Below are 11,280 nucleotides of genomic sequence, written 5' to 3' on the forward strand. Positions count from 1 at the left end.
CAGAAGGTGGCCAAGTCGAGTTGATTAAAAGCATAATTTGTTACCTGGTCCCTTGAGACTTGACTATTACTGATAACATCTATGTGAGAACTATTGCGATTTATATAAATCATAATCACATATATATGTTTGCTTTATTCATTTAATATAAAATGTGGGTTTACACAAATAAATTTATACAATAAAAAATTATGTAACTAATTAAGCAAGGTAATAAAAAATAAAACAGTGTTTATTTTGTTTAACGACACCACTAGAGCACACTGATTTATTAATCATCGGCTATTGATGTCAAAGATATGGTGAAGTTGAGTCATAGAGAGCAAACTCGCTACATTTTTCCATTAGTGGCAAGGGATCTTTTATATACATCATCCCAGACAGGATAGCACATACCATGGCCTTTGATATACCAGTCGCGGTGCACTGGCTGGAACAAGAAATAGTCCAATGGGCCCATCGACGGGAATCGATCCTAGACTGACCGCACATCAGGTGTGCACTTTACCACTGGGCTATGTTCCGCCCTCTAAAATAACAGAGCCATTACAGACACAATTACTTGTGATTGGAGAATTTCAATTCATAAATTGTATTAGTGTGTATTGGAATATAAGTGAATAGCCTTGCAAGCTTCTCCACTACCCATCTGTTTTTGAATTGATTACAGGGTAGCTAGGAGCAGTTCATTTGATATACCAGCAGGCCTCACGCGAGGTAAAAATCATAGAGCGAAGTCACTTCTCTCTGAAACTTTAGATAGGGCCAAGTTTTTAACCACAGGGAGACTTGAATTTTTAATCCAAAGAATAAAATACGTAAAATGAAGTTATGTTAATGCAGGTGCAACTTTTACAATCTATTTTTTATTTTTTATTTTTTGTTTTTGTTTACCCGTCTGTACTGCTAATTGGTGGATATGTACTCTATGGTGTTTTTGGGGTTTTTTTAAATCACCTTTCCACATGTCGCCTTCTTTAAAAATAATGAACTGTAATTGAAAAGCACTAATTTTGAATTCATTCTCTCGCAAGTTTGTCTTCTCATTTCATTTAATAACTATTTCAAGCAGAGTATTGTCCAAGTAGATTAATCTACCACAGTCAAGCGTAGAATGAATGAATGAATGACTGTTTAACGACACCCCAGCACCCAAGCGTAGATTACCCAGAGGCAATTAAATGCGTTCCACAGTCACAGTTTCTTAACTGATACACCGTGAAAATTGCTTATCTGCTGTACCTTGTCACTTGTTTAAAATAAAAACTTTTTATAGAATTTATGTGCAGTGGCCGCTTAACACGGGCACTTTAGCGACTTGGGGTCCAGTTTAAGTGGCCGCTGGGTGTGTAGGACAGCATGACCCAAACTCTCCAAAATATTTCACTCGCTGTAGTCTAGATCCCCACCCTTGTACAATTTCCAGCACATTCGCTTCAACAGTCAGTAGCACGTTTAGGTCAACTATTAGTGCCAGACACGGGTGTTGTCTGAGCTAGACCGTCTGTGAGCCTGTCGCATGAGTTTGTGGCGCCAGTCTCTCTTCAAACTCTGACACTTCACACTTAATTATTATCTATGAATAGATATTCCTCGTTCTTCACCATTCATCAGTGATTGTGTACATTGCAAGTGATGACTATTTTTAAAAAGGTGACACAGATTTCGGCTTACAGTGACTTGCAAGGCGAAGTCAGGCTAGTCAGAGCGAAGTTTGGGCTCACTTCGCCCTGTACCAGTTGTGGTGCACTGGCTGGAACGAGAAATGAATTTGCTTCCACAAGCCCCTAGCCCCCCCCCCCCCCCCCCCCATTCCGTACCCAGTGCACCAAATTTCTCCCAAATAACACCTATTCATATATACGTTTTAACACATGCCAGTATGACTCTAAATGTGTTTAACCAAAACACAATAAAAATAAAAGACTATCTGGGGCATAGCCAAAGCAAACCCAGATACTGAGGGGGAGGGCTGCAGGCCGTGAGCATTGCGGCGTGGGATTCGGAAAATTTCAGATAAGGCAAGCACCTCGTCTGCCTCGTGCTGTCTATTCTAAAGTGAGACAAACATTTCTCCCAAATGACTATACAGACATGGTTTTATGTACCCTACACCTTACATATATACTCATGTCACCCTAAATCTGGTTAACCATAATTAACAATAAAAAATAAGAAATAAACAGATTTCTCGCAAAATACATATTATACCTTGTCATATACCAATGCTACCCTCGAAATGCGTAGATCTACGATTTGTCCATCTGATTGGCTATGATTAGTTATCACTTCGAGAAAAAAAAAAAGGAATGTTTTATTTAATGACGCACCCAACACATTTTATTTACGGTTATATGGCATCAGACATATGGTTAAGGACAACACAGATATTGAGAGAGGAAACGACACAAATGGAATGATATAACTGTAATACATAACAGTACTACATTGGTACATAAATCTTACGAAGTAATTAAATTAAAACATGAAAACAGTAACAATTCTTGAGCCATAAATTAAGCATTTTTCAGGCCGACCATCTTAAAGGTCCATGCCCAGTCACAAGGAATGTTTGTAATAGTTAACTGTAGTACGTAAATCTCAATTCCACCGGTCGCTCCCGGCTTGTATTTCAGACTTCCTGGGTATCCAAGGAGACTGACTGTTGTATCCATGGCAACCTGTGGATCCCCCAATATGAGGATCGATTCCGGCCATTTTGTAGTGATGGCGTAAACTTCAACTCCAGATGCCTCAGTTTTGCTGGTGTACCTGTAATAAAGAATGTTAATGTATTAGAATACGGTACTAATAATGTAATGATTAGTGTCAAACGTAACAGTAAATGCCATTAACAGTATTTATATGAAGTAAACAAAGAAAAAACTGGAGCACGGAAAAAAGACGCCCAAAACAAATCGGCGTAGGAGAAAAAGAAGGAAGTTACAGTCACGTGACCAGAACAGAAAGGAGGACTCTGGAAGAATTTGTAATTAATAATAATAATAATAATAATAATAATAATAATAAAATAATAATAATAATAATAATAATAATACAATAATAATAATAATAATAATAATAATAATAATAATATAATAATAACAATAATAATAATAATAATACAATAATAATAATAATAAATAATAAAGTTCCCCGAAATGGTCATGATTGTATTTTTGCAAAGTATTATTTTACAAAGTTAGCTATTCCTGATTTATCCAGGGTGTTTTGCCAGGGTCCCATGTCTTATGGGACTGGGAAAATTAGTGTGAGTCAATCATACTAATTGGGATACATTTTTAGGTCACTCATTGATACAGTACCCCAATGTTTATTAGAACAGACATAATTATATATATTGGGAATTTTTAGCATAAAATTGGGAATTTTCAGTGCCACTTTTTTTTGGGAAGGGGCCTATGTTCAGACTCGCAGAAACGCCTGGATAAATCCCTGTTGTTATTAGAGGCAGGCCCACCCAGGATGTTCTTAGACCAAATGGTTGACTGCTCCAGTTATATGGCCCTCAGTATGATCAGTACGACACTACCGGCATCGGTAGTGTCGTGGTTAAGCCATCAGACATAAGGCTGGTAGGTACATGGTTCACAGCCCTGTACCGGCTCCCACCCAGAGTTTTAACTACTCAATGGGTAGGTGTAAGGCCACTACACCCTCTTCTCTCTCACTAACTACTGACAATTAACAACTAACCCACAGCCCAGATAGCTGATGTGTGCCCAGGACAGCGTGCTTGAACCTCTATTGAATAAAATCATGAAAATAAGTTGAAATGGAATGAAAGTATGACTCAGGTTCGTAATGAGTATAGGTGTATACCTTCCAAAATTAATTCACACATTTTGCTCTATTACCAAACATCTACATGCATATAGGGTTCCAAATGAATAACTACACATTTGTGTATAGATTAGGACTAATAATGTGAATAGAATTTTAGAAATACTTGGTGAAAAGTTTTCAGGACAGGTCACTTTGCCCAAACGTCTTCATCGTTTTTGCCTGAATGCGAACATTTGTTCCAGCACTTGGGGGAAAACAGGACTTGACCTTCCCGACCTCTCATCTCATATGATTTCTGAACTGTTACAACTTGCTGTATGTGCCGATAACTTCCTCTCATCCAATCATCCTTCTGTTGTCTCATATTGTTTTCCCCATCTTCATAAATCAAGGCTAATATTCGTTCCTCGTATTCAGCCTTGATACATGTCGTCAAGAAATCGTGCCACAAAATGCTTAAATTTCATTGGATGCGATGAGATGTGATTGCAACGAATCGCAACGCTCCTTATAGATTCCCTTGTTATTGTAAACAAAGATGGCAGCGTCAGCGTCCGTGGAAACGTGTCATGTTTGTCACGATATGTTAAAAAAAAGGTTTCGGCGGTTAATTTTCGATATTGCTTTCAAGATTTTCATATGTTACCGATGCTGTGATTGGTCAGCGATGTCATCGTGTAAGGGACATAATCGGTGTTACAAATTTTCTTCCAACAGAGGGCGCTTGTAGTGGATATCAGTAATCTTGACTACATGTATCAAGGTTGAATACAAGGAAAGAATATAAGCCTTGATTTATGAAGATGCGTTTTCCCCAACTCTCTCTACATGTCAGTATAATACAATAAAAAGTAGATTGAGATAAAATTTAAAGGGAGATAATTGCATAAAAATTTACTCAGGTTATTTAGCAGGTCTGTACTTACCACACCCTGGGTGTCATGGAGTCGTTTTGATATGTCCATGGCTTGGTGGCGTAAATAGCATCACCGTTCACACCCAGCCATGATCCCATTTGTCGCAGTCGCTTCTCAAAAATTGGTGCAATTGTTCCGTAGGATGTGGGACCCACGTCCACAAGTAGGTTCCCTCCATAACTACAAAACAAACTTTGTAAATCAAGAAAAGAGTTTTGTTTTGAGTTTAACGACACCTCTAAAGCACATTGATTATTAATCACCGGCTATTGGATGTAAAACATTTGGCAATTCTGGGGCCTTATTCACAAAGTTCTCTTAGGCTCTGCTGGACAACAAAGCATCCTCTTTGTAAGTCTTTTAACATTGTACTGCGAGATCGCAAAGTTGCGAGAGTTTAGTGAAGAAAGCCCCAGACACTTAATGCAGAAAAGGATCTTTTATATGCACTTTCCCACAGGCAGGAAAGCACATACCATGGCCTTTGTCCAGTTGTGGTGCACTGGTTGGAACGAGAAAAAACCATATCAGTTGAACGGATCCACTGAGGTGGTTCGATCCTGTCCCCATAAATCAAGAAATGATAGTTTAAGTAACAAAAGGAATGGAATGTCTACCGCTGGTTGCAACATGTATGTCTTCTATTAATATAAAACCTGGGCAGGATTTATCTCTGTAAATTGAGTGCTATCCTGAGGTGCTGTGTCTTGTGTCGCAGGATCGAACCACCTCGGTGGATCCATTCAACTGATTGGTTTTTTTTTCACATTGCAACCACTGCACCACAACTGGCCAAATGTCATGGTATGTGCTTTCCTCTGTGTGGGAAAGTGCATGTACATATAAAAGATCCCTTGCTGCATTAGGAAAAATGTAGCAGGTTTCCTCTGATGATGACGAGTCAGAATTACCAAATGAATTGACATCCAGTAGCCGATGATTAAGTATTCAATGAGCTCTAGCGGTGTTGTTAAACAAAACAAACTTTTATTAACAGAAAAGACCATGGTGTCGAAAGATGTCATAAATTGGAGGGAGGAGCCAATGTGTAATGCCTAATCGTCATTGTTAGTGCATCTTCATAAATCAAGGCTAATATTCGTTCCTCGTATTCAGCCTTGATACATGTTGTCAAGAAATCGTGCCACAAAATGCTTAAATTTCATTGGATGCGATGAGATCTGATTGCAACGAATCGCAACGCTCCTTATAGATTCATTTGTTATTGTAAACAAAGATGGCAGCGTCAGCGTCCGTGGAAACGTGTCGTGTTTGTCACGATATGTTAAAAAAAATTGTCACATGTTACCGATGCTGTGATTGGTCAGCGATGTCATCGTGTAAGGGACATATTCGGTGTTACAAATTTTCTTCCAACAGAGGGCGCTAGCGGTGGATATCAGTAATCTTGACGACATGTATCAAGGCTGAATACGAGGAACGAATATTAGCCTTGATTTATGAAGATGTTGTTAGTGGGGTTAGTGCCCTGCTACCCTCACACCCACACTTCTGATGCAGGCTGTGAAAGGAAATGAATATTTGTTTAATGAGACCTCGGCTATCTGGTGTACTTAGTCAGGAGAGAGAAGAAACCCAATATCACCTCATAGGCTATTCTTCCAAAAAAGCAGCAAATGATCTTTTATAGGCATTTTCCCTATAGACAGGACATTACATATCAAAGCCACTGATATACCAGTCATGGAGTACTGCAGGGACAGGGGGGGGGGGGGGGGAAATCTGCTCCCATATTTTCGAAGCAATCGTAGCCTACGAAATCGTAAAACCGTCTAAGTTATGACGTCACAATGGCATGTGCTGTATAGTGGTGTCACAACCTACCTACACATGTACAATGGTTTTACAATTTCGTCGCACTAAGATAGCTTCGAAAATCCCAAGGCTGGAGTCCATCTAGGATGATCCATCTTATGACGTATCACACCTCAGTCAAACACCACTAGAGCACATGGATTTATCAATCATCGGCTAATGGTTTAACTTTTGACACATAATGTTAGAAAAAACCTGCTCCATTTTTTCATTGGCAGAAAGGGATCTTTTATATGCACTTTCCCCCACAGACAGGACAGCACATACCACAGCCTTTGAAATACCAGTCATGGGGCACTGGATGGGACAGAAAAAAGCCCAATCAGAGAATGGGTCTACTGAAGTGATTTGATGCTTCATAGGTCTACCACATGCTATATGTTATATGCATGGTTGAAATACAATTTTAATTAGTATGTGGTGGCTAGATACACTCATTGCCTAAACCACCAATTCTGAAACTAGCCAAATCATTAAAAATTAAATATAAAATAAAGCTTTACAGAGACAATCCCGAAGGAATTTACAGTTACAGAGGTGATTCGATCCTATGATGCACGCACCTCAGGGAAGTGCCCTACTGACTGAGCTAGACCCGGCATGTAGTAGGCAGGATGCACTTCAACTATTGCTCTTATCTTTTCGCCTGTGGCGATGTTAATTGTTTTAGAGGGCCATGTGCAGCTTGGTTACGTAATACCCCCGCGCGACAGTGGTAGTCGTGCAGTCCCAATATGCACTTAGACCAGGTGTGGAGGCCATGTGGCCAGTAGTTACGTAAAAACTCCGGTAGTGCGGTTTATGACCGGGGGATTTCTGGCGAACTCGCGACAGTAAGTCTGACCATTTAAGAAAATATACCGACTCTGGGAGTTGTGGGAATATCACATGATAGGTGAGGTACCGCGTTGTGCCCCCAGGCGATATTCGCTGTCTCTGAGATTTTGAATAAATAGATAGGATTTTAGAGATATCGGGAGAAACATTGGAAGGCCTCCGGGGAACGTTTGTCCGTTTGGACTGGTTGTATAAACTTGATGTGATTGATGTGACTTTAAATATGTTAATTCTGTATTATACCAATATTATTTAGACAGTGTTTCCGGTAATCTGACGAAGTAAATTGTAGGCTTCACTGTCTAATATTTCATACGAGTATTTGGTAATATAAAGCTTAGCCGGTCATCCTAGAGAACCTAGGTAAACTGTAGGTTATTGTCTTTATTGTGATAGGTATCAGTATTAATTCTGTATTACAAGGTTACTGTATGAGTAGTTAAAGGTTAATTAAAAATTAACCAGTTAGGAATAGAGTTGTAATTCCTTTATTAATTAAGTTCCCCTGGCAGCGTTTCTCAATTATCACACGTGTGTGTGTTGTATCACGGTGAAGTGATTAGAATATTGTGTAAACTAGACACCTAGTGATTAACTAATTAAGTGATTAGCTCTGGGTTATTATTATTTGTTGTTGTTAATTAACTACTGCGGCAAGTACATTTGTCAGCGTAGTGTTAATACAGATTCAAAAGTGTATTGTGTTTTGTTGTGTTTTCTAGTGAACTAAACGTGCTATATATTATATATTTATATAAGATCGTATCTCTGATTACACATAGAGACGAGCCACTCGGGTATTATACTGCCCTATACAGAGAGATCTAATAGATATACAGTTAGAAGAGATATTTGGATAATCGTGTTTTATTCAGTTACGGGTATTATAGGATCCCCGTGACAACCCCTAAGGAATTTACAGTTAGTTAATAAAATTGTGAGAAGCAATCTTTAGATGAGGATTCTGTTAACTGAGAAAGTTGCATATTTCTTTGTTGTAACAATTTTGCTGATTTGAAAAACATTGATCAATTGTCTGATGGTCAACTTGCTATAAAATCAAGTTGCTTGACCAAACATTTGGTTGTTGTGAATAATGTGATGGCTGATGTACAATGTACAAATGGACTATTTAGACTTTAAATGAGATTACTGAGGTACCAAACAAGACTGGGATGGTTTATTCTGGCTGTAGGGTCCGATGGTTCTGGTAAACTACCTGACAGTTTCAACCAGCACTGCGATGAGATTCTCGATGCTGTAAAGCTGGTTCACAGTGGCGGGGCGGCGGTATCCCCAGGAATAGCGGTCAATACTCATACAGTTCTCCCATTTCCGAGGCTGCAGTTTGCCTGAAAAACTAAATTAGGACTTTCTGTTTAGTAAAGCAAACAATGGGTACTTACAAAATTACAATTTTATAATAATAATAATTTGTAATTTAAAAAAAAAAAATTTTTTTAATGTGCCCGATGTAAATTTTGCATCATAAAAATTATTTATACTTCAACTATAGCTTATATCTTTTGGCAGATGCTTTAAATTAACTCTTTTCTGTTTTTTGTTAATAAAAGCAAAATTGTCCCGAAAAAAAGTAAATATTCTTCTGTTCCAAGTCCAACCACTGGCCATGCCAGAGATTAGGCTTGGAACGGAAGTGCCTGAACCTTAATTGGATAAACATGTAGGCACATACATACAGTTTAAACAAGCAAAAGTTAGTTTGTTTAGTTTAACAACACCGCTAGCACACATTGATTTATTAACCATCAGCTAGTGGATGTCAAACATTTGGTAATTCTGACATATAGTTTAGATAGTTTATATGGACTTTCTCACCAACAGCACAGCACATACCATGACCTTTGAAAACCAGTTGTGGTGCACTGGTTGAGGAAAATGGGTTCACTGAGGTGATTCGATCTTATCATGCAAGCACTTAGAACAGGACCATCACTGGCCTTCGTGGTGTGGAGGTCAAGCCATCAGCATCAAGGCTTGCAGGTACTTGGTTCACACACCAGTACTAATTTCCATCCAGAGCAAGTTTAAAGGACTCAGTAAGGTCATTACACACACTGAACACTAACACATAAACCATTAAACACTGTCCTGGACAATCAGTCCATGCTGAAGTGTGTGCCCAGGGGAGTATGCTTGAACTTTATTTCGAAATAAGCATAAAATTAAATTAAAATGAGTGAATAAATGAACAGGAATTTCACTTTAGTAGATATGGAACAATTAATCAATTTATGTCTAAAACAAAATTAATCAAAAGTTAAAGTTTGTTTTGTTTAACGACACCACTAGAGCACATCAATTAATTAATCATCGGCTATTGGATGTCAAACATTTCGTCATTCTGACTCGTAGTCATCAGAAGAAACTCGCTGCATGTTTCTAATTAGTAGCAAGGCATCTTTTATATACACTATCCCACACAAGATAGCACATATCATGGCCTTTGATATACCAGTTGAGGTGTACTGATTGGAACAAGAAATAGCCCAATGGGCCCACCGACAGGAGATTGATCCCACACTGATCGAGCATCAAGCGAACACTTTACCACTGGGATACGTCCTGCCTCTCATATTTTATATTTTGAGAAATATTGCTCCAAATATTTATAGAGACACATCCCTTCAGATAAGCCAAAAGTACTAACTCTTGACAAATGCTTTGAAGGAAGGAAGGAAATGTTTCATTTAACGACGCACTCAACACATTTTATTCTGTTACATGGCATCGGAAATATGGTTATGAACCACACAGATATTGAGAAAGGAAACCCACTATCGCCACTTTATGGCCTACTCTTTTCGATTAGCAGCAAGGTATCTTTAATATGCACCATCCCACAGACAGGATAGTACATACCACGGTCTTTGTTACACCAGTCGTGGTGCACTGGCTGGAGCAAGAACTAGCCTAATGATCCCACCGACGGGAATCGATCCTAAATCGATTGCACATCAGGTGAGCACTACCACTGGGCTACGTCCAGCTCCCCCCCCCCCCCCCCCCCCCCCCCCCACCCCCCCCCCCCCCCCCCCCTCCGCCCGCCTCAAATGCTTTGAATGTCTATGAAAAACCTATACGAGATGTTACTAAGCACTGGTAATCAAAGACCTCGCTGTTTCAGAGAGCTATCACTCTCGCTCTCCATCATTCTCCTGAGACTCCGGCAGGATTAAGCTCATTTTGTTGAGTGTTCGCTCGCAGTGCTTGCGTCGTAAGATCGAACTATCGTTGTGGATCCATTCAACTGATTGGGATGTTTCTCTTTCCAACCAGTGCATCACAACTGGTCAAAGGCCAAGGTATGTGCTTTCCTGTCTGTGGGGAATGTGCATATAAAATATCCCTTGCTGCATTAGAAATTGATTACCATATTATCATGATACTGACTAGCTAGATATTGTTCATCATGATATTGATCATCATGATATTGATCATCATGATATTGATTACCATGATATTGATTACCATGATATTGACTACCATGATTACCATACTGACTACCCAGAAATTGATTACCATATTATCATGATATTGACTACCAAGAAATTGATTACCATGATATTGACTACCATGGTCCACCATTTCAATTTCCATGATCCATGATCTTGTTTATTTCCACTCTTAAAGTTACTAACTGGAAATTATTTAGTTTTAACTTATGTTTGAAATTCAAATATTATCGAGAACAATTACTGGAAAGTGACAGTATAAGCAAAGATCCACCCAATGTTAGCTGAATAAGATCAATTATTTCTCTGTATAGTACTTTAAAAAAACAAGCATTTTCAGGGCCCAACAACTATTCTTATCTCCTACTACATGTATATATATAAGCTCAAAGGCCATAACTCTGAAA

At 38.8% G+C, this 11,280-nt stretch overlaps 1 protein-coding gene across 1 annotated transcript; it reads right to left on the reverse strand.

Moving 5' to 3' along the window:
- Positions 1-2,224: 2,224 nt before the first annotated feature.
- Positions 2,225-10,569, reverse strand: LOC121379711 (alpha-L-fucosidase-like). Its single transcript, XM_041508361.1, has 4 exons — positions 10,533-10,569; positions 8,617-8,749; positions 4,734-4,904; positions 2,225-2,772 (listed from the first exon to the last, which is right to left on the reverse strand). The coding sequence occupies exons 1-4, from the start codon at positions 10,567-10,569 to the stop codon at positions 2,517-2,519; spliced, it is 597 nt and encodes a 198-aa protein (XP_041364295.1). The 3' UTR covers positions 2,225-2,516.
- Positions 10,570-11,280: the final 711 nt, after the last annotated feature.

This window comes from Gigantopelta aegis, chromosome 8, assembly GCF_016097555.1.
Source record: "Gigantopelta aegis isolate Gae_Host chromosome 8, Gae_host_genome, whole genome shotgun sequence".
NCBI lineage: Eukaryota > Metazoa > Mollusca > Gastropoda > Neomphalida > Peltospiridae > Gigantopelta > Gigantopelta aegis.

What these genes read in the sequence shown, in the direction of transcription:
- LOC121379711 (XM_041508361.1), bottom strand. Translation starts at nt 10,569, where the DNA reads ATGGAGAGCGAGAGTGATAGCTCTCTGAAACAGCGAG. An exon ending in GTGCTGGTTGAAACTGTCAG is followed by an intron (nt 4,905 to 8,616) that starts GTAGTTTACCAG and finishes TTTGTTTTGTAG; the next exon opens with TTATGGAGGGAACCTACTTG. An exon ending in TCCATGACACCCAGGGTGTG is followed by an intron (nt 2,773 to 4,733) that starts GTAAGTACAGAC and finishes TCTTTATTACAG; the next exon opens with GTACACCAGCAAAACTGAGG.